General features: G+C 53.3%; 1 protein-coding gene and 1 pseudogene across 1 annotated transcript in view; one reads left to right on the forward strand and one right to left on the reverse strand.

Annotated features, from left to right (window-relative positions):
- Positions 1 to 39: 39 nt before the first annotated feature.
- LOC108308797 lies at positions 40 to 542 on the reverse strand (annotated as a pseudogene).
- A 6,154-nt stretch (positions 543 to 6,696) lies between these two features.
- LOC119472132 (ribosomal protein S6 kinase alpha-1-like) overlaps positions 6,697 to 23,561 on the forward strand; it is an 18,887-nt gene continuing 2,022 nt past the window's right edge. The window contains exons 1-3 of the mRNA XM_037740691.1: positions 6,697 to 6,930; positions 13,499 to 13,543; positions 22,738 to 22,861. Of these exons, the coding sequence (XP_037596619.1) occupies positions 6,868 to 6,930; positions 13,499 to 13,543; positions 22,738 to 22,861 (232 nt within the window). The 5' untranslated portion in view covers positions 6,697 to 6,867. The remainder of the gene's footprint in view (positions 6,931 to 13,498; positions 13,544 to 22,737; positions 22,862 to 23,561) is intronic.

The raw sequence follows: 23,561 nt of genomic DNA on the forward strand, positions 1-23,561 counted from the left end.
GTTAATTTAATTGACAGAACACAAAAAAAAAAAAAAAAAAAAAAATCAGCAGTTCAAACACTATTGAATTTCAAATTTATCCCCCTGAGGCAGCTCAAAGAGCAGAAACAATCTAGATCTTTCCAGGAAGTGAAGGTAGAGCCCCTGGCATTCCTCCTGAGAGCCCTGTGTTAGGCCCTAGAAGTATTTGCCGCTGCTGCAGTTGCTGCTGTAGCTCCATTTGCAACTTCTCAGTCTCAAAGACAACGGGAAGAACCAGGATCATAAAGCAAGTGGTCCCAGTTCCCAAGGCTGCCCCGGAAAACCTGTACAGTTTTTGAGCTACAAAGAGGGAGAGATCAAAAGTGGCTCCCGCCACGGACCATACCCTCTCCAGAAACATCTCTGTCAGGCCCCATAGTCTCTCTGACAGGGTCTCATCTAGCTCCTTGTCGTCGTCCTCCTCCAGCTCCTCCTTAGTCTTCTCCCCATCGCCTCTCGGGAACAATTCATCTGGGGACGGGGGAATCCCCTGCACTGGCAGCAGCCACGGTAGCAGCCATCTGTTTTTTTGTTTTTTGGAAACGGAGTCTCTTTTGCCCAGGCTAAAGTGCAATGGTGGGATCTCAGCTCACTACAACCTTCACCTCCTGGATTTAAGCTAGTCTCCGGCCTCAGCCTCCTGAGTAGCTGGGATTATAGGCGTGCCACCATACCCGGCTAATTTTTTTCTATTTTTAGTAGAGATGGGATTTCATCATGTTGGTCAGGCTGGTCTCAAACTTCTGACCTCATGATCTTTCTGCGTTGCCTCCCAAAGTACTGGAATTACAGGCATGAGCCACCGCGCCTGGCCGTCAGTTCATCTCTTTAAGTCTGTTTCCTCAGGGCGGGTGTGGTGGCTCACGCCTGTAATCCAAGCACTTTGGAGGCCAAGGCTGGCGGATTACCTGAGGTCAGGAGTTTAAGACCAGCCTGACCAATATGGTGAAACCCCGTCTTAAAAAATAAAAAAAATAAAAAAATAGAAAAAGTCTGTTTCCTCATCTGGAAATGAAACTAACAATCCCTACCCATGCCTTAGCCCTGTGAGGGCTTCATGAAGCAGTGGGTGAGAAGAGTGTGTCTAAAGAGGGGGCACCATCCAAGTGGCAGGTACACAGATGGCAGGCCTTGACAACAAAGGTGATTATGTTCCTCTGAGGTCACAAGCTGTTCCTGGATCCAGGATCTGGGAGAGGAGAAGGGGATCTGGTGGATGCTAGACTTTGCAAATCAATGAGTGAGGCTATTTTCCTTCCAGAAAAAGGCTGGATCCTCTTGGCCAGGAGGCAGGGGACTGAGTACCATGACCTGACCTGTTCTGCTGTATCAGAGCCTGGCTGGATAGAGAAGTTCTCTTCCAGGGGAAGGTGGCCAAGAAGCAGGGTACAAAGAAACACTGAAACCAGCTGGCTCTTGTCCTGGGAAGCACCTGGAAAAAAGCTCACCTGCTTGTTTAATTGTCTTCCCCAAAGAAAATGTAACTTTTTTCTTTTCTTTTCTTTCTTTCTTTCTTTCTTTTTTTTTTTTGAGACATGTCCTCATTCTGTCTCCCAGACTGGAGTACAGCGCCATAGTCATTGCTCAGTGCAGCTTCAACATCCCAGGCTCAAGCTATCCTCCTGCCTCAGCCTCCTGAGCAGCTGAGACTACAGGCATATGCCACTAGGCATTTTTGTATTTTTTGTAGAGATGGGGTCTCACTATGTTGCCCAGGCTGGTCTCGAACTCCTGGGCTCAAGCAATCTACCTGCCTCAATCTCCCAAACTGCAGAAATTACAGGCATGAGCCACCATGTCTAGCCAGAGAATGTAACTTTCTAGAGTAGGGGTCAACAAACCTCTTTTTCTAAAGAACCAGCTAGTAAATATTTTAGGCTTTTCGGGCCATATGGTCTCTGTTGCAACCACTCAACTCTGCTGTTGTAGTGAGAAAGCAGCCATAGACGATACGTAAACGGAGCGTGGCTGTGTTCCAATAAAACTTTATTTATGGATACTACAATCTGAATTTCATATAACTTTCACATGTCATGAAATATTCTTCTTTTGACATTTAAAATGATTTAAAAATCTAAAAACCATTCTTAGCCTGCAAGCATACAAACATAGTAGGCCAGATTTGTTGTGTGGGCCACAGTTCGTGGGCCTCTATCCTAGAGGGCAGAGACTCTGTCTTCTCCTCTGCTGTATTCCCAGTGCCTAGAACAGTGCCTGGCATGCAGCCAGTGCCCAGTAACTATTTGCAGGCGACCAGCTGCTCCCTCTTCTGCCCCTTTTAACTCCAATTCCATCCCCAACTTTTCCTACTACGATGTCACCTTTGCTGTCACCTCCTATCCTCTCTAATGACAGCAATCAAAGTCGGCCTCATCCCCAGGCTCCAGGTCAGTGGCACTGCTCTATGGAGGAGCTCACTGCCCAATTCTTTGCCTTGCTCTCTTTGACCCTCTGCAGTCCTGGACCATCCCACCTGCATGCTTCTGTTCCTCCTCTTCCTCTCTGACTGCTCCTTCTTTTTGTTTGCAATGGAGTCTCACTCTGTGGCCCAGGCTGGAGTGCAGTGGCATGATCTCGGCTCACTGCAATCTCCACCTCCCGGGTTCAAGCAATTCTCTTGCTCAGCCTGCCAAGTAGTTGGGACTAAAGGTGTGAACCACCACGCCAGGCTAATTTTTGTATTTTTAGTAGAGATGGGGTTTCACCATGTTGGCTAGGCCTGGCCACTCCCGCTTCGGCTTCATTCTCTACTGGCCCCTGATCACAGTCTGGGGAGTTCCTCCAGGCTGAGGCCTCATGTCTTCACTGCACACAAATGCAGAACCCACTCAGTGAACTCCAGGCCCCAGTCTCTGGCTGTCCCCCTTCTTTGCCGGGGAAGAATTTGGAGGCAAGGAAGGAAGTCTGTGATTGTCACTTACCATTTCTATGGAGCACCTATCATGTGCCAGGCACTGCACAGGTATTTTATTGCCTGATCTCAGTTAATGCTCATAACCATCTCTAGTTTTCCAAGGCACAAGCTGAGGCTCAGAGGGGTTAACTGAAATACTGAGAGTCACACAGCTAGGAGGTAGCCGGACCTGGATTAGAGCCCGGGTTGGTGTGGCTCCATTCACAAGTATATTTTGAGGGCCTACGATATGTCAGATGTATCCAGAGAAATAGCAATAAGCAAAATAGACAAGTCCTGCCTCACGGAGCTTTGTTCTAGTGGAAGAAACAAACAGGCTACTAGCTAAAGTAAGCCATCCAGCCAGCCGGGCGCAGTGGCTCACGCCTGTAATCCCAGCACTTTGGGAGGCCGAGGCGGGCAGATCACGAGGTCAAGAGATCGAGACCATCCTCGCTGGGCGCGGTGGCTCATGCCCGTAATCCTAGCACTTTGGGAGGCCAAGGTGGGTGGATCACCTGAGGTCAGGAGTTCAAGACCAGCCTGGCCATCATGGTGAAATCCCATCTTTAAAAAAAAAAAAAAGAGAGAGACCAACCTGGCCAATGTGGTGAAACCCCGCCTCTACCAAAAAATACAAAAATTAGCTGGGCGTGGTGGAGCGTGCCGTTAGTCCCAGCTACTTGGGAGGCTGAGGCAGGAGAATTGCTTGAACCCAGGAGGTGGAGTTGCAGTGAGCCAAGATCACGCTACTGCACTCCAGCCTGGCACCTGGCGACAAAACAAGACTCTGTCTCAAGAAAGAAAGAAAAGAAAGCCATCCGGCCGCAGTTTTTATTCTTTTCTCAGATTTAAATCCCTTGGTTACTCTAGGTGGCAATAAAGAAAGTTTCCAAGGACCAGAAATCAGGCTTTGGTCTCTGCCTCCTGGGTTCAAGTGATTCTCCTGCCTCAGCCACCTGAGTAGCTGGGACTACAGGGTCATGCCACCATGCCCAGCTATTTTTAAATTTTTTGTAAAGATGGGGTCAAATATACAGCAGGATTGTTAGTAGAGAGGCATGCCATGAAAAATAAAAAGATAACATAGGTTATAGCACTGATGGGGAGCAGTTTTTTGTTTTTTTTTTTGAGACAGTCTCACACTCTGTCACCCTGGCTGGAGTACAGTGGCCCGATCTTAGCTCACTGCAGCCTCCACCTCTTGGGTTCAAGTGATTCTCCTGCTTCAGCCTCCCAAGAAGCTGGAACTACAGGCACACACGCCACCACACCCAGATGATTTTTGTATTTTGGTTGAGACGGGTTTCACCATGTTAGCCAGGCTGGTCTCAAACTCCTGGGCTCAAGTGATCCATCCACCTGCCTCAGCCTCCCAAAGTGCTGGGATTACAGGTGTGAGCCCCCATGCCTGACCAAGTGAAGCTATTTTAGACAAGAAAAGAGAAGGCCAGGCGCGGTGGCTCATGCCTGTAGTCCCAGCACTTTGGGAGGCAGAGGTGGGTGGATCATGAGGTCAAGAGATTGAGAACATCCTGGCCAACATGGTGAAACCCTGTTTCTACTAAAAATACAAAAGTTAGCTGGGCATGGTTGCATGCATCTGTAATCCCAGCTACTCAGGAGGCTGAGGCAGGTGAATCGCTTGAACCCAGATGGCAGAGGTCGCAGTGAGCCAAGATTGTGCCACTGTACTGGTGTCTGGTGACAGAGTGAGACTCTTCTATCTCAATAGTAATAATAAAAAGGAGTGTTGGCTTACAATACATGCTCAGGAAGAGGGTCTGATGTGTAATATACAGCCATAAATAAGCCAGGTGTGGTGGCTCACACCTGTAATTCCAGCATTTTGGGAGGCAGGTGGATCACTTGAGGCCAGGAGTTTAAGACCAGCCTGGGCAAGATAGTGAGACCACATCTCTACAAAAACAAAACATACAAAAAATTGGCTGGGCATGGTGGCACACACCTGAAGTGCCAGCTACTTGTAGAAGGTGGGAGGATCGCTTGAGCCCAAGAGTTCAAGGCTGCAGTGAGCTATGATCTCACTGTAGCCTGGGCAACAGAGTGAGACCTAAAAAAAAAAATATATATATATATATATATATGTGTGTGTGTGTGTGTGTGTGTGTGTGTGTGTATGTGTATATATATGTGTATGTATGTATGTATCTGTAAATAATTTATTGAATTAAAATGAATCTTGTCCTCACTATATACCTGAAAGACTGAGATTATAATTCCAATTTTACAGATGGAGAAATTGAGGTTTAGAGCCATAAAATGAGTTTCCCAATGTTAAGGAGGTAGCAGAGCTGGAATTCAAACCCGTATTTCTTGGGTTCCAAAGTCCTTTCCACTAGAAATTCAGTTCAACAGCTGAGGTTGAACTGAATTTCAAGTGGAAAGGACTTTGGGAAAGCCATGGAAAAGGAGGAGCATGTGGATCAGGAGAAATCCTTATTCTTAACTTGGATTTTTTAAGCCCTAGTCTGTTCTCAACCTCTTATGTGACCTTGGGTAAGTCACTTCATCTTTCTGAGCCTGTTTCATGATTTGTAAACTAGGTGGTGATAATCACTCAAGGAAATCACATGGCTCGCAGGAAGCTTTTGATAAACATTCCTTCCCATCCCCCTGCCTTAGAACAGCTCTGCAAATAACTGACCAGTCTTCCTGTCTGCAAAACCAGCAAGCTTGTCCCTCCAGCAAGCTGGCTCCTCACACCTGACTACATCTCACCACACCTGGATCCCCAAGGCTCTTTAGGTGGAGGCTAAATCTCTCCTGGGGAACCAGTCTCCCTGGCCTTTCACTCCAAGTCCCATCAAGCCTTGGTTTATCCTGGGAGCCTGATCCCTCCTCAGAGAGTCGCAGACCCAAACCAGTCCAGAGCTGGGGCTGCAGGTGACTTCAGGGAGACCTGGCCTGAAAGGATCCCCATCAAGTGATAGGGCAGAGCACAGATTGCAAAAACGCATATTAAGAAATCACTCTTGGCCAGGCACGGTGGCTTATGCCTGTAATCACAGCACTTTGGGAGGCCGAGGCAGGAGGATTGCTTGAGCCCAGGAGTTTAAGATCGGCCAGGGGAACACAGCGAAACTTCGTCTCACTCTCTCTCACTGTATACATACATACATATATATGTAATATTTATATATGTATATATAATAACATATATAATATTTATATATGTACACATATTATATATATATATATATAATCAATCGATCAAACAGTCAATCACTGTGGTGGCGCTGTGGGTCCTGATGGTGGTAACAGAACTGCTGGAGCCTGTCTGGGCCTGGAGCATAGTGTTAGCTTCGGTGTGAGGTAGAAATTAGTAGAGGACAGGGGATTTCCAGGGCTTGGTGAGGTGAGGGCCTGAGGGGGGCAGGTCCCAGGCTCCTTCCAAGCCTCAGCCTAGATCGGGCCCAGGAACCCAGTGAGAGTGTGTGTGCTGGGGGCGGAGATAGGGGGCTTCCCTCCCGTTGGGAGGAGAAGGAACATCTGGGCTGGGATTCCAAATGAGCTGAGCGGGGGAGAACGGTGGCTCCAGCGTGATGTGCGCAGGGGACACCGCTGGGAGGGAGGAGCCAGCAGGGCCTCTCGGGCGGAGCCGAGCGCGGGCTGGGGGCTCTCGGCGGGGGCGGGGCCGACGATAGGGGAGGGGGTCGGCGCTGGGAATGCCGCGCCGCGGGGGCTGGGGCGGGGCTTCTCCGGCTCCGCCCCCGCGCAGGTAGCCAATGGGCGCGGCGGCGCCTGGTGACGGAGGGAGCCGAAGTGCTAGTGCCGCGGCGGCGGCGGCGGCGGCGGCGGCGGACGGCCCAGCCTGAGCGCGAGGGGCTCGGGGGGCGCGGCGGTTCGGGTTGCAGAGCCAGGGACCCCAGGACCCGGGAGGCGGCGCAGCCGGGGCCGCCGGAGGAGCGCGGGCGACCGGCGGCGGCGCGATGCCACTCGCCCAGCTCAAGGAACCCTGGCCGCTCATGGAGCTGGTGCCGCTGGACCCGGAGGTGAGTGAGCGGGGCGGGGGACAGGCGCCCGCGGCCGGCTAGCCCGGATCCTCACAGGGGCGGGGCGGCCCGAAGCGCTGCTGCAGCCTGGCGGGCGCCCGCGAGGGCGCGAGTGCCCTCCGATCTCTTGCCCACTGTCCAGCTCCACCCCCCTATGCCCTGGGTGTGCGTGTGCCAGGGACAGTTCCGCCAAGCGCCGAGTACCTCCCCGCCATAGCCAGGAGAAGGGATCCTATGGGGCGCTGAGATCTGGCTCTCACTTCACCCCGTACCTAGGACTCGTCCCAGCATCTGTCTGGAGCTGTCGGAGCTTCCTCCATTAGTGCAGACCTGGAAATCTTCAGTGCCAGATGTCTGGGTTTCTACCGTAGACAGGAGTCATGGGACCCCTCCCCACCTTCTCCCGGGGACCTCCCTCAAGAGATCCCTGCTTCTCGCTTCACCGCTGCTGAGCCTGGAAGGATTGCCCCTCTTGACCCTTGGCGGTTGTGGAATGTGGGATGGCACCACCCTTCTGGGGCTGGAACGCCTGGTTTTCTTTGCCCTGAGGCCAGGGCCAGAGGACACCTGTGTCCCCTACTCCGGGCTGTGGAGAAGAGAGTGGGAAAGAGCCCTTAGACCTTGTGAAGATGATTCTTGGCAGGGCGTGGGGGGACGTTGGTGCCTGCCTCTCCTCTTATGCCCCTTCCGGTAGGAAGGGCTGGGCCTTTGGGGAGTTTGGCTTCTGCCAGCCCAGACTTCCCAGACAACCCAGTTCCTTCTCTCCTAGAAGCAGCTCCTGTCCTCCCTTGAGGGCTCTGTGGCTCCAGTCGCTAAGTGTGCAGAAAGCCAGCTCTTCCTGTGCCTTTTGACCCCACAGTCAAGGTCAAGCTCTGAACTAGCTTGTGGAAAACTTCCTCCTTAACCTCTTGCTGGGAAGGCAGCAGGTGATATTCTGCTTCCCAGGTGGCTGTTGGGGGGATGCAGGGAGGGAATGGAGACCTCATTTGAGCCCAGGAACTGAGATGACTTTCTCCCAGCTTGGGCCTGGAACTCCTGCCTCAGTCCCCTCCTCTGCCTTCTCTTACCTAGGGCAGCCACCACATGTCCTGCCTCTCAGGACCACAGGCTAAGATCAGAGTTAGCACCCAAGGTCCCCAGCCCCCAGGGTGTGCTGCCCCTTTAAAGGGATGGCCAACACCGGCTATCAGAGGGTGGGCGCGGCAGGATTAGGTAACCAACCTGAAGGCGCAATTTGGAGTAAATTGCTCTGGGATTCCTGCCATGGGGATTTTACAGGCACTGCTAGGCTGCTCAGGTTCTCTCGCTGACTCACCCTCTGAGGTGAGGAACACTGCCCTCTGCAGCCCCTGTACTGCCACCCCCCTACTAGGACTGGGCACCAGGGCCTGGGGGTGGTGCTTAGAGGTGGATTCCTTTGCCCAGGCAAGCCCCTGGGACCGGGCCTCCAAAGGGGAAGGTAGGACTGGGAGAGGCTGGGGAGAGACTTTATGCTGATAGGGAGGGTGGACACCCAGAAGCTCGATCCTCGGTCCAGGGCACCACTTCCTGCTTCTCCTTAGGGAATCCTGAAGCAGGGGCCAGCCTCACCAGTGGGCCAGGTTTAACTGGGAAACTCATCTCAGTTTTGAGTTCTGTAACACCTGAGCTCTGGGAGGGTGAAGACCAGCAGACTTCCTGGGATTGGTGGGGCAGGGGGACGCGATTTCCTCAGGAGTTTTGCCCCAGAAATGCTGCGTGATCCTCAGTCAGTCTTCAGCCTGTCTGGGCCTCTGCTTCTCCAGTGGCAAGTGCTAGGTTCTAGCCTCCACTTCCTGGGCCTGACAGGGTGCAGAGTGCTGAGTACTATGGTCTGGTCCCCTCTCCCCGCAATCCTGGAGGTGCCAGGTGACTGGGTGTGATTGTTTGGGTAACAGGAGCCACAGGGCAGGCACAGTGCAGGTTGGGTTGCTCTCACTGGAGAACAGGGCCTCGCTGTTTTCAGCCCAGGTGACATGTAAGTGATATGGCCGCCTGACCTGCATGTATAGGCACCACTGCTGCTGGCAGCTCCTAGCTAGGAAGGAGGCAGGTGAGAGGCTGGCGGGAGGCTTTTCTCAGAGACCTAGTATCTGAACTGCCCTGCCCTCCCATCATGCTGCTGAAAATGGGCTGCTGGGAGGCAGGGCCTGGCCTGGGTGCAGCCTTGGTGGAGTAGTCTATGGGAAGTGTGGATGAGGATCCTGCCTGGGCCTTCCTTGGCCCTGTTGAAGGCAGTGGCCTTGTCCCCAGGCCCAGTTTTGCCACATACAGAGCTTTACTCTGTGCTATCCATTCTGCTTCATGAATGTCACCTCACTTTAATTCTCACAACAGCTTCTCAAGGTAGGGATTATTACCTCCGTTTTCAGATGGGACAATTGAATTCAGGCATATGTGTTAATGTCAGAGCCAGGACTGGAACCAAGATCTCTCTCTGTCTTCCACCAAGTGGGAGAGAGGCTCAGAGATGGGGAAGGATTGGAGCCATGCAAGCCCAGGTGGAAGGTGCTCCAAGAGAGGCTCCGGATGTTGGCAGACTCGTCTTATCCTGCAGGGCCCTTGTCCAGTCTTTGCCGAGGGCTGGCAGTGCCAGCTGGCCCTGGCACCTGGCCCCCAGCCTCCAGCAGTGAGCAGAGCTGCCAATGCTGGGCTCAGAACCCAGCTCCTGGGGCTGCTTCCTGCCTGTGGGGCACGTGCTGTCCTTCTCCATCTGCTGCCCAGCTTCTCCAGATGCTGCCCTGGGCCCCTCTTTCCAAGACAGAGCTGCTTGGGTGGGAAGGAAGGATGCTGGTTGGAACCCATTTCTGACATCTAGGAAGTGGGGGCAGTGGTCTGTGGCCCTGTGCATCTGTCCTCATGAGCAGTGCTCTCTGAGGAAAAGGGAGGAGGGTGGGTCTCTATCCTCTAAGATGGCCAAAGTACTCCTAAGACAAGGTCCTTCATTCAGTACTCTGCAAGGTCAGCATCACTGTCCCCATTCAGTCATTTATTTAGCACCTCTGTGATAAGTACTATTTCAAACAACAAGGTGCAGATGTCAGCAAGACACACCTGCCCTCGTGATACAGATGAGGAAACTGAGACTTTATTTTTTTTTTTGAGACGGAGTCTCGCTCTGTCACCAGGCTGGAGTGCAGTGGCGTGATCTTCGCTAACTGCAACCTCCATCTCCTGGGTTCAAGCGATTCTACTACCTCAGCCTCCTGAGTAGCTGGGACTACAGGTGCACGCCACCACACCCAGCTAATTTTTGTATTTTTAGTAGAGACGGGGTTTCACCATGTTGGCCAGGATAGTCTCAATCTCTTGACCTCATGATTCGCCCACCTTGGCCTCCCAAAATGCTGGGATTACAGGTGTGAGCCACCGTGCCTGGCCAAAACTGAGACTTTAAAAAGTGATATGAGGCCAGTTACGGTGGCTCATGCCTGTAATCCTAGCACTTTGGGGGGCTGAGGAGGGTGGATCACCTGAGGTCAGGAGTTCGAGACCACCTGGGCCAATATGGTGAAACCCTGTCTCTACTAAAAATACAAAATTAGCCAGGCGTGGTGGTGCACTCCTATAATCCCAGCTACTTGGGCGGCCAAGGCAGGAGAATTGCTTGAACCCAGGGCCGGGGGGTGGGGGCAAGGGGGATGGAGGTTGCAGTGATCCTAGATGGCGCCACTTCACTCCAGCCTGGGTAAAAGATTGAAACTCAGTCTCAAAAAATAAATAAATAAAAATAAAAAGTGATATGACAGACCCAAGGGCAGAATAAGTGGCTGGCAGAGCTAGGATTAGTGACTGTATCTTTCTGGCTGCACAGCTGTGTTCTTTCCACCATCCTATGCAGCAGTCAGGCCAGAGGGGCAGATGACCCAGGACCCAGGCTCTGAGCAGAAAGCCCGCACCCCCCAACCCTCCTACCCCTACCAGTCTGTTCTCCAGGGCTGCCTGTTTCTCTGCTCTTACAGGTATGGAGTTCCATAAAGATGATACTCAAGCCAGAGATTCAGGGAATGGAGGCAGCCAGACTGCCCAAGGGGTCCCCTAAATCATCCAGGTCACTACTTAAGAAACTCACACCTCTGAGTACACCAACCCCTTCTCCCCTCCCTCAGTAGGCTTGCAGCTATGTGACTTTGGGTTATGGTCACATGTCTGCCACCTGCCTACTGAGGGACCTCGGGTGAGTCCCTTAACTCTCTGAGCCTCATCTGAAAAATAGGAGTAACAGAACCTGCTTTGGCCTTCTTACTCTGTTTGCTGGGTTGAACTTTCGTTGGGTAAACCACATGCCAGAATCTGGCTGGGTGCCAAGGAGTTGATGATGGACAAACCATGGCTCCTTCCCGAGTTAACCTGCAGTGTGCTTGGTGCCATGGGGGTAGAGAGGAGAGAGGAAGGTACTTGAGGCTGTGTGGACAGGGGTGACATTTGAATTCAGTCCTGATAAAAGACCAGGACTTTGCCAAAGTGACAAGTCAGGAAAGCCTTTCTTGGTAGAGGGAACCTCCATACAAATGCTGGGGATATGAAATAGACTGTTCTCAAGGTCTCTGGTTGTTCAGTCTAGCTCAAAAATAGGGCCCAATGATAAGAATGGCTATTGTTTTTAGGCCAGTTGCATGCCAAGTGTATATATTTATAGGCATTATTTCATTTGCTTCTTGCAACCACCAGTGAGGTACGTTACTTTGATCCTCATTTCACAGATGAGGAAACTGAAGCCCCAAGAAATGAACTAATCTTCTAGGGATCATGCAGGTGGTAGAAGCCAGAATTTGAACCTACAAGATTAGGTTGCAAAACCTACATTGCTAGTTATTGTGTTAAGATGATGACCTTGAATTTTATGCTAAGGAGCTAGGACTTTATTCTACAGGCAAAGGGGCCATGGAAGGGCTTGGGGCCTGGTATATAGAAGATTCTCAGCAAATGTTGACTGAGTTGAGTGCAGCAGTTGCACTTGATTTTAGGAATGATGAGGGTTTGGAGTGGGGAAGGCTGAGGGGCAGGGAGCTGGTGGTCGGCTGTTATGATCACCTGCAGGAATTATGTCGAGTCTAGGTGAAGTGGAGCTCACTCTGTAAAAGCATCCCTACCCCAGCCCAGCCCCTGGGCCCTTCTCCCCAGGCTGCTGAGAGATGACAGTGTGCATATGGATGTGTGTATGGAGGGGCCTGTAGAACATTTGGCCCCTGTGGAGAGATTAGGGGCATTAAAGGGGCTCGGGGGCAGGATGTTCTGGGAGCGGCAATGGGGAGCTAGCTGCTCCAGGGGCAGGGAGATTATGTAATGGGTAGAGCACAGCTGTGCCTGCTGCTGCCAAGCAGGGCTGCAGCTGCCCCATGGACCCAGCTCCTGGCTCCAAAGTCCAGACCTGAACTAGAGTGGGGCTTCCTAGCTGTTGGGAACCTCCCGTCGGCCTCACCACACTCTCCCCATTTCAGGAGGGGTGGGGTGATTTCTTTCAGCTTCCAAATGCCCAGATAGGGTAGGTGACTCACCTCACATCACACAGGAAACAGAGGGGCTGGGTTTGATACACCCCAGGGTATTTAATAACCACCTGAGAGTCAAGTCTGGAAGCTGGAAAAGGCGAGACTGCCCAGAGTGGGGCTCTGGGCTGTTTTTCAGCTGACATTTTTTGAGCACCTCTGGATTTGGGATCAGATTTCAAATCCCCACTCACCAGCTGTGTGACCGTAGGCATCATCACACAACTGGTGAGTGGGGATCACCTCAGAGCCTCAGTTTCCTCCTCTGCCACATGGGGCTAGGGTCTACTTCCCAGGGCTGTCGTGAGGATTAAATGGTGCCACAGGTGTGAGGCACTGAGCCCAGTGCCTGCCATGTGGCAAAGGCTCGGAAGAGAGCAGCTGTTAGCACCAAGCCCTCATCTCTGCCCTCCCGCGACTCCCCGTTCATTAGGAAAGGCAGGCCTGTGTGTAAATAGTCCCTGCAGTGTGCCAAGTGGTGCAATGAAGGCTGAAGTAATGGAGGCAGCAGTCATTCTGCCTGTCCAGGTTAGGGAAGGGGGCCCAGAGTAGGGCAAGACAAGGGTAGCCACCATCTCTGGGCTGCACACTTCCTAGACTCCGTCTGTTTCTACCCTTGCAGCAACTCTGGGAAGTCAGTGTAACTACCCCTATGTTACAGATGGGAAACTGAGTCCTCTCACAGTTGACTAGTTTGCACAAGGTTTGTATCTGGCAGAGCTGGAAGTCACATATGATCGTTCCCTTCTCCCTAGAAGGAGGTGACATTTGAACTAAGTCTTCAAAGACTAAGTGTTTGCCAGGCAGACAGCATGAGGGACAGAATGCTGGCCCCTGAGAATGTTCTGCCTGAGTCAGGAGGGGCCATTGCCAGAATACTTGGTCCCTACACCCTCACGTGAAAGTGGAGGTGGAGGGGACCCACCCAGGACTCCTGCCTCTCAGCCATGGCCTCCACGGCTATTGGGAGCAACTAAGTGTGGGGGTACCCCACAGTCTATCTTTCTCCCAAGCGTGTTGAAGTCTGACGGTGTTCCCCCAATCTCCTTTCTCTTTTCCAGAATGGACAGACCACAGGGGAAGAAGCTGAACTTCAGCTGTCCAAGGTGAGGACCAGGGCCAGTACCCTGGCGAGGGGCTGTGGAGGGTCCTGTTTGCATGGCCTTGGAGGAAGTTGAGGGCCCCAGCCTCTGGCCCCTTTGCCCAGCTCAGCCGTCCTTCTCAGGGCCCACCAAATCCTTGTGGCAACCCTGGGTATAGAAATCACTTGTTCCGGCTGGGCATGGTGGCTCATGCCTGTAATCCCAGCACTTTGGGAGGCCGAGGCAGGCGGATCACGAGGTCAGGAGTTTGAGAACAGCCTGGCCAATATAGTGAGACCCTGTCTCTAATCTCTACTAAAAATACAAAAAAAAAAAATTAGCCAGGTGTGGTGACGGGCACCTGTAGTCCCAGCTACTTGGGAGACTGAAACAGGAGAATTGCTTGAACCCAGAAGGCGGAGGTTTCAGTGAACGGAGATCGCACCACTGCACTCCAGCCTGGGTGACAGAAAAAAAAAGAAAGAAATCACTTGTTTCAACCTTCCTATTTTATAGGTGAGATGACTGTGGCCCAGAAAGGGTCAGGAGCAGAATCTAGACCAGGCTCTGGTTCCCTATCACAGAGGCCAGGATGCCCCTGTGGTTTATTTACTCACAGAATTTGGGCTGGCTCTAAGGAGCAATGGGAGGGGCTCAGGCCAGCTGCGATGCTCCTTTTGGTAGAGCTGTACTTGCCAGGTGCCTGGAAGTGAGCATCTGGGCATGTGAGCTGGAAAGGGGATGCTGGTGGGCTCTCAAGACTCACCAGGCCCATTGTCTGGCATGTGGCACTCATGCCATTTCTTAGAGCTTCCACTTCCCAGTCTGAGGCTCATTCCCTCACTCCTGCTATCTCTGCTTCCTCTGGGCCCCTTCCTGCAGCCGCTTAGCCCCTGTTCCTGGCTTTGTGTGCTGCCAAAAGCACCAGGGACTAGGTGACAGCAATGTGACCTTGGAGGTTCCTTGTACCCTCTGGGCCTTGGCTTTCTCATCTCTATATTGGAAAAGACCACATCCCCTTCACAGAGTGGCTGTGGGGTCACAGGAGATGCTGACTGTGTAGAGCCTTTGGAAGCTGCCAAGGCAGGGACAGAGCATGGACTTTGGTGTTAGAGCAAATCTGGGTTCCAGTCCTGGCTCCATTCCCACCATTTAACCAGAAGCTCTTCTCTCTTCTGAGTCTCAGTTTCCTGAGCTGTAAGTTGGGGAAACAGTGCCTGTCTCACAGGAGCAATGTGAAGAATGACGAGGTAGTAACTGCCTGGCACACAGCAGCTTCAGCACCAGCACCGTGAATGCTGAGTATTGCTCAGCTCAGCTCTCTGTCAGTGGCTCCACCTTCCAGGCCTGGGTTGGCTTGAGCACCAGACCTGCCATAAGCTTGACCTTTGGGATGGATTCAGGATTAGTCCTGATGTTTACCTTGGCTCAGCTTCCTACGATGAAGTGACTGAGCTGGGAAGGGTAGGGCAAGTGAGAGAAGTAGGCTCCCACCCACTTCTCTGTGGGTTACTGTGGCAACCTTGGACCAGCAGAGGCCAGTAAATAGTGCGGACTGGGCCCTTTGGTTTATCTCAGCCCGTGTCTGGAGAATCTCCTCCCACAAAGTAGCTACCTCTTGTTGCCTAGTAACAAAATGAAGAAGCTGTAGGTTCCAAGTGAAGAAACATGGTGTTCAGATCTCGGGGCTGAGGTTCTTGGGGTTGCAGAGGAACTTCAGCATTTAGGGACCTGTGCTGAGTACAGCTTCTCACCTCAAGAACTAGAGGGGCTGATTGGGAAATGGCAGGAGTTTCCCAGGCAGGTAACCTTTTGCTTCCAAGCCTGTGACTCTTGCTGTAGAGCAGAAGATCCTGGGGTGAGAAGGGAGACAGGGCTGGAGATGGATGGGACAGGGAATCTCGAATGCCACTTAAGGAAGAGAAAGAACTTAACCTATGCCTGGCGTCACACCAGGGGCTTTCCATTTAGTTGTCACTACATCCTCAGCGGTAGATTGTTACTATTCCCGTTTTACAGATGAGAAAGTTGAGGTTGGACATCACATAGCTGGTGGGCAATAAAGTCAAGTCTTGTTTGGCTTCAGGGTCATTTCTCAGTCCAGAGAATCCTGAGTGCTGAAGAGGAGGAACGTTGGCTTTTTGTGATCCGAAGGGGTACCAGTCCTGGGCACCTGCTCATCCGTCTGTCGCCCCAGCTGTCAGTGTCCCTAATGCCCACTTCTGGGCTTAATACACCAGGGGGCGCTCAATGTGTGATCTGGACCTCATCACTTTGTGCAGTGGAATGAGCTGGCAATGGGCCACGTTATCCTTAATCAGACATTCGGTGTACACTGTTGTACACAGGAGGGCCTAAAATGAAGTCAGCATCCCCCACTCTCCAGGAATTCCCAATCTTTGGGCAGAGGGTGGAGACAGGAAAGCCATGTGGTAGGTGCTGTGATGGGGCAAGAGCACAGCTGTGGGCACACAGAAACTCTGCTCTGTGCCATGCCCTGTGTTGGGCAGAGACATATACCACCACCTTCCAGGTGCCCATATTTCTCTCTAGCCTGATGAGATGAGCATGTTCCCAGGAAACCCAGCTTATGGCATCTGAGTTCAGGGCTAAGTGTGGACCAGAGACGTGGTCATTGCTGTGCATGGCAGAGGAAGAAGAGTTGGGATAGGCTCTAGGGCACAGGCCACGTTCCCTGTAGAGCTGGCATTTGGCTGGGCCTCGAAGGGCAGGATTTGGGCAGCTGGAGAAAGAATTGGGCCTTCCAGGTGGAAAAGGGGTAGGGAAGGGAGTCAGGGATTCTGAGTCCAGAATCCTGCACGTGTTTTTTGTTTGCCTTGTAACCTTGGATAAGTCACTTGCCCTGCTGAGGCTTGGGTTCTTTCCTGAAAAATTAAAAGAGAATAACACCTACTTCTCAGGGCCACCTGGAAAAGAGAATGTGGTGTATATAAATTAAAGTATCTAACAGGGCTTATGGCACAATATTGCTGTTTAATGCTTGCTTATTTTATTCATTTCAGGCAGAAGGCAGGATTTGGGATTTGGGATTTGGGTTTTAGGAGCGGTAGTGTGGACAGCCTCCAGGGTGAGAACTCTCTGGATCCCCTCAGCACCTAGGTGTATCTGGTACCCTCAGGCACACCAGGGCTCCATTTGCCCTCCCTCCCTTCCTGGGAGTGGACTGGGCATCCCAGACCCCCTCCCCCAGCTATCTCCGGAGCTGGACCCCTTTGTAGTGCCTGCAGGTCTATTTTGAGAGCTGAGCATCTCCCCTCCCCTCCTCTCTTCCTGTTTATGAAACCCTGATCCCTCCCGGATCCCTCATGCTCCCCTGGCCAGAGCTTAGGCAGCATGTGACTGTGGACTTCAGGGAGCCTCGGGCAGCCTCAGGTGTTGAGAGGAACTTCCCTTGGCCTGGCCAGAGAAGGCTGGCCACACTCCTAGTACCTGGGGCCCTGTGGCTGGGCTCTGTCCCTTCAGCCTGTCCAGGGGAGACCCCACAGCAGTAAGACTATCAAGTAAACCTGGGAGAAGTTGTGTTTCCAACATCCCCTTATCTCTGTGGCCATTTTGCTTTTAGAAACAATCTGAGAGTGGAGCATATTGTTCTAACATTCATTTTACAGAGGAGGAAACTGAGGTTCAGACAGGGAAAGAGATTTGCCCTGAGCACTCAGCTAGTGAGTGGCCAGTTCTTCTGACTTCCCACCCTACCCTCCTGGCCATAAGCCCCTTGCTCACACAGGTCTTTCTCTACGTAGAGTTTCTTTTTTCCTCCTTTCTGCCTGGCCAATACCTGTTCATCCTCAGGACCCAGGTGGGCTGCCTCGCTCTGGAAGGTCTTTCCTGACCTCACCCACTGGCAGATAGTCACCACCTCTGGACACCCACAGCACCTTAATTATGGATGTCTCAGGATAGTTGCGGTTTTTTGGGTTGGTTTTGTTTTCAGACAGGGCCTCCCTCTGTTGCCCAGGCTGGACTACAGTAGCGCAACCACAGCTCACTGTAGCCTTGACCTTCTAGGCTCAAGTGATCCTCCTGCCTTAGCTACCAGAGTAGCTGGGACTACAGGTGCATGCCACCATGCCCAGGAGTTCAGCACCAGCCTGGGCAACACAGGGAGACCCAGCCTCTACAAAATTTTTTTTTAAAAATTAGCTAGATGTGGTGGTGCACACTTGTCCTCCCAAGCTTACTCCAGAGGCTGAGGTGGGAGGATCACTCGAGCCCAAGAGGCTGCAGTGAACCATGATTGTACCACTGCAGTCCAGCCTGGGCGACAGAGAGAGACTTTAAAAAAAAAAAAAAAAAAAGCCAGGCACAGTGGCTTACGTCTATAATCCCAGCACTTTGGGAGGCAAGGTGGGTGGATCACCTGAGCTCAGGAGTTCAAGACCACCCTGGGCAACATGGTGAAACCTTGTCTCTGCTAAAATACAGAAAAATTAGCCAGGTATTGTGGAGTGCGCCTGTAGTCTCAGCTACTCTGGAGGCTGAGGCACAAGAACCACTTGAGCCTGGGACGTAGAGGCTACAATAAGCTGAGATCGCGCCACTGTACTCCAGCGTGGGTGACAAGAGTGAAACTCCCTCTCAAAAAAAAAACAAAGGCTGTATGCAGTAACTGCTCGATCAGTAGGAGGCACACTTGCTAGCATGTCTCCATGTGAGTCCTGACCTATTGTGGGAGGCCGGCTCCCCCTCAAGGCTGCCAGGGAGCTGTGGACCCCTCCTCACCTGCCTGGGGGCATGCTGGGAGATGCATGGAGGACATCTGTCCCACCTGAGGGAGGGCCCTGCAATTGCTGCCAGCTGGGGAAGGGGCTGTTGGTGTCCTTCAGGGCCAGGATTAGCAGGTGGGCTTGGCTACAGCTGGCAGGGTGGGGACCCTGGAGACCAGGGATCAGGCTGGGGGACTCTGAGCTTCTCTTCCAGCTGCCCTGTAGGAGGAAGTAAATAAAGAGGAAGTGCCTATAGGGGGATGGGGCAGGGACCAAGGGATGTGGGCTGGTGGCTGTCCTCCCCCCTCCCACCACCAGAGGCCTCATGGCCCACATAGCCTTCAGCAAAGGCAGTTCTGAGACCGTTTCCTTCCTGTTGCCCCCTTCTGGTACCCTGCTGGCCACAGAGGCCAGTGTGCACCGGGCTCCTGGTGTATCTTTGCCTGTGACTGGAGAATCTCCTTCCACAAAGTAGCTACCTCTCTACCTTCTTTCTTTGCATCTGAGGGACCAGGGGTTGGTAGGGACGGTGAGCTTTGGGGCTCCGAGGGCTGCCCCAGCCTCCAAACTGGTCAGAGGAAGCTGGAGAGCAATGAGAGGCTTGGCCTGAGGGAGGCGTCTTTCACAATCTCCCAGCAACATCCACCCGCAAAGACTCTGCAAGGACAGGGAAGGGGAAGTCCGTGGGGGCGTGGGGGTGCGTATTTCTGCATAGGGTTGTCTGTGGACAGGGTTTCCGATCATCAGCTTGAGTGTGTGTTTGTGTGCGTGTCAGTTCCTGTGCCGTACTTGTGTGAGTGATGAAGTGAGGCCACGTGGAAAGGGGCTGGGCCTGGTCAACCCCTGCCCCATAGCGGCCTCCTGCTCCTCTCAGACCTCTGAGAGGTTCTTGGTCGGGCTTTCTGCCCACCTTGCCCATCCTGGGGCTTGGTACTGGCAGCCTTCTTCAGGGCAGCTGAGCAGGGCAGGACCCGGTACATTGGTGCCTGCTTTCTCAGCTGCCATTCTGGGCGGGCCTAGCCAGGGAAGGATGCTATGGGGGATGTAGTATCTAAGCTCTGGGCTGGACAGTCAGACAGTAGCCTTTGCTGACTTTTGCCCCACGTTCTCTCAGGCCCCCCACCATGGATGTTTGCGGGTGCTGAGATGCTCACTGTGTCACTGCCTTATCACCTTGTGACCTCTGTCTCTGCTCTTGTCTCTCCTCCTTAGAGTCAGAGGACATAGGGAGGAGCATGCCCCTAGGCCTGCCCTGGGCTCATGGGCTTAGGGTCTGCGGTGTCCTCTCTTCTGCAGAGGAGCCTGACCCATCTTCTGTCCCTCCTCCCTGCAGAGGGAAGTGAGAAGGAGGGGGGCCAGGGACCCTGCCTTCTGGGCCAGGAAGGCTAAAAAAAAAAGCAGAAGTAAGAGGAGTAACGGGGCCCTGTGGCCACTGGCTTGAGCCCTACCATGCAGACCCCGGCAGATTTCGCCAGGGTTGAGAGAGACTTGGTTTCCTGTCCCAGAAAGGTGAGCAGAAGAGTGGTCTGTCTCCAGCAGTGTCTGTCACTGTGACTCTGGGCAAGGAATGGGTTTGGGGGCGGCTCTGTCCCCTGGGGTTTCCGGGTGGTTTCCTGCCTCTGTCCCCAGGGAGTGTTCTCAGTCAGGGGCAGGCAGATGAGGTGGGGCTCAGATCTCAGGGTGGGGTGTGCAGGTATTGCTGTGTGGCCTTGGCCCCTCTCAGTCCCTCTCTGAGCCAGGCTTTCTGCCTGTCTCACCAGAAGGTTACACTCAGGGATCTGATTTGACTGCAGCTTTCTGGTTTTTTTGTGAGGTTGTTCCACCCACACCTCCATCTGAGAGGGTTAGGTATCTTCTCCTGAGATAAGATTGTGTCTCCAAGGGCCAGGACCTAGAGTGGAGGGTCCCAGATGGACCGTAGTGCTGAAGGAAGAGGGGTTTTGGGCAGATGTGATGGCAGGATGTGGCTCTGGGTGACTTACCTGCCCACCCTTTCCTGGCACTTGATGCCTGCTGACCACATGCCGGGCAGAAGCAGGGGAGGTGCTTGGGTCCAAGCTGTCTCTGCCACTGTTTGCTTTGAGCCTTGGTGAGTCACTGTCTTCTGGGCCTCAGTTTCCTGTTCCTGGAATGAGGATAACAGATTTTAGGATATGGTCAGAGTTAAATATATCAGATTGCACTCAGGGGATGGTCCTCTCAGCCACTATCTGGACCCCCTCAGGTCCTGGCATAGGAGGAAAATCCTAGGGAAACGAACAGCCTCAGAGGTGGGTCTCCAAGAAATATCAGACTGCTCTCTTGAGTTTGCAGACTGTGTCCCTTCCTCTCTTTCCCCACCCCAGGTACAGCAACAAGAACCCACAGTTCCACGCTTAACCCCTTCCTGGGGATCCCTGCCCTGCTGCCTGCCTGTGTGTCTGCCGGGTGTCAGACCTATCTGCCCTAGGTGTCTGCCAGTCTACTTGGGCCTCACTGACTCCGGCGGTTTCTCTTTGCTGCCTATTTGTGTCTGTTGTTGGGTTCCAATCTCTGTCTCCACATGATAAGTACCTGCCTTCACCTGTTGGGCACATGTCACATGTTAGGTGCCTGTTGTTCATGTCCCCTTCTGTCTCTGCCTGTTGGGTTCATGTCTTCATCTGTCTCTGCCTATTGGATACATGTTCCCTCTGCCTCTACCTGTTTGGTACCTGTCCCCTTCTGTCTCTGCCTGTTGGGTTTATGTCCCCTTCTGTCATTGCCTGTTGGGTTCGTGTCCCCTTCTGTCTCTGTCTGTTGGGTTCGTGTCCCCTTCTGTCTCTGTCTGTTGGGTTCATGTCACCATCTGTCTCTGTGCTGTTGGATACATGTCCCCTTCTGTCATTGCCTGTTGGGTTTATGTCCCCTTCTGTCTTTGCCTGTTGGGTACATGTCCCCGTCATGTCCCCGTCTGTCTCTGGCTGTTGGGTACATGTCCCTTTCTGTCTCTGCCTGTTGGATTTGTGTCCCTGTCTGCCTACACACATTGGGGATGAGCTTCTGTCCACCTCTGTCTGTTAGATATGAGTCCCTTCCTGCTGCTTCTTGTTGGGTACATGTCTCCATCTGTTTTCTATCGGATATGAATTTCTCCTGCCTCTGCCTATTGGATAGGTATCCTTATCCATCCCTGCCTGTTGGATATGTGTTCTCCCCTGCCCCTGACTATTAGATGCCATTCTTATCTGTTTCCACACCTGTCTGCTGTTGGGTACCTGTCTGCTCAGCAGCTGCATTGGCAGGGGGCTTTCCCTTTGCAGGCCCCTGCAAAAGGAGGATGGGGGAATGGCCAGAGGGCAGCCCTCAGGCACTGGGGAGGGGGGAGAGAGGAAGGGAACGTGTTGAGGGTGTAGGCCTGGAGCTGGGAAACCACAGACCCTGAGTGATTGGCTGCCCTGGGCCGGGCCCAGCCTCCGCCCTTACCCTGCACATCCGCCTTGGTCCCGGCCACCTCCGCGGCAGCCCCGGACGCTGCCTGCTCCTGCCATGGTGCTGCGGCCCTGCTGGGCGGATGGAGCAGGATCCCAAGCCGCCCCGTCTGCGGCTCTGGGCCCTGCTCCCCTGGCTGCCCAGGAAGCACCGGCCCAGGATCAGCCAGACCTCTCTGCCTGTCCCTGGCCCTGGCTCTGGCTCCCAGCAGGACTTGGTGAGTGTGCCCGGATGTCTGGTCCTGGCCTGGCTGTGTCCCTCACAGCAGGTGCCTGGGAAGTTAGCTTAGTGCAAGTTGGCTTTGGTCTGTCCTGGTCCTGCCGGGGGTAACTGGACCCTGCCCAGACTTGCTTCCTGAGGAGGTGAGGAGGCAGTTGAGGGCTTCAAAGCAATACCAGCAGATTGGAGGGAGGGTAGAGTCCTGGAACGGTGAGTCTCTGGCAAGGCACTTCTAGTAGGTTTGTAGGAGGGAAGTTTGGGAAGATAAGCCATGGAGTCTCCAGCCTTAACTCTGACCTGCCCCAGGCCAGCACTGACTGAGTCGATGGGGGAGTTTGGGTGACTCTTGGGTCTTTGTGCTCCTCAGCCCTGTCCTACTGACCAGAGGGATCCCTCATCCCATCCTGACCAGGAATGAAGGCCCAGCTCTACCTCCCCATATGAGAACAAACCTACTTCCTATTGTGGCAAAACTAAAACAGCAGGGGGAGGGAAGCCCCACAGGCAGACCTGGGACAGGTCTCTGGGTCTCAGCCAGAGTCATGTTGGCTGAGCCTGGCCATGCCTGGGCATCCCTTTGGGCCTAACCAGTCCAGAGCATCAGGAGCAATAGGAGCGGTGCCTGTTCTGGTTTGACCTCACCAACCTTTGAGGCCCTTTTGAAATTGATGTCCCTGGAGGCTAGCCCTTCAGGGAAGTCATCTGTTGGGCCTTTAGGTCCCATCTGCTGCGGTCTGGTGGGAAGGGACTTGGGCGGGGGGGGGTTGCCTCCTGCTGCCCAGATGGGGCCCACTGTGCCCACCAGCTCTATCCCTCCATCAGGATGAGGGCGTCCTCAAGGAGATCTCCATCACGCACCACGTCAAGGCTGGCTCTGAGAAGGCTGATCCATCCCATTTCGAGCTCCTCAAGGTTCTGGGCCAGGGATCCTTTGGCAAAGTGAGTTGTGAGCCCATGGCTGTGAAGGCAACATTGGTCATGTTGGAGGTGGGGGTCAAGGGTCACCTAGGGGCCCAAAGGATCAGAGGTCACCTTGGTACCCAGGGAGAGCAAAAAGGTCAGCTTGGGGCTCAGGTCATTGGCCAGGTGCGGTGGCTCATGCCTGTAGTCCCAGCACTTTGGGAGGCTGAGGTGGGTCAATCACGAGGTCAGGAGATCAAGACCATCCTGATCAACATGATGAAACCCTGTCTCTACTAAAATACAAAAAATTAGCTGGGTGTGGTGGTGGGCACCTGTAGTCCCAGCTACTTGGTAGGCTAGGGCAGGGGAATCGCTTGAACCTAGGAGGTGGAGGTTGCAGTGAGCCGAGATTGCGCCACTGCACTCCAGCCTGGTGACAGAGCAAGATTCTGTCTTAAAAAAGTAAAGAAAAAAAAAGGGTAGACGTGGTGGCTCACGCCTGTTATCACAGCACTTTGGGAGGCTGAGGCTGGCAGATCACCTGAGGTCAGGAGTTCAAGACCAGCCTAACCAACATGGAGAAACCCCGTCTCTACTAAACATGCAAAATTAGATGGGCGTGGTGGCGCATGCCTGTAATCCCAGCTACTTGGGAGGCTGAGGCAGGAGAATCGCTTGAACCTGGGAGGTGGAGGTTGTGGTGAGCTGAGACCACGCCATTGCACTCCAGCCTGGGCAACAAG

This window comes from Cebus imitator, unplaced genomic scaffold (genome assembly GCF_001604975.1).
Source record: "Cebus imitator isolate Cc_AM_T3 unplaced genomic scaffold, Cebus_imitator-1.0 Scaffold87, whole genome shotgun sequence".
Taxonomy (NCBI): Eukaryota; Metazoa; Chordata; class Mammalia; order Primates; family Cebidae; genus Cebus; species Cebus imitator.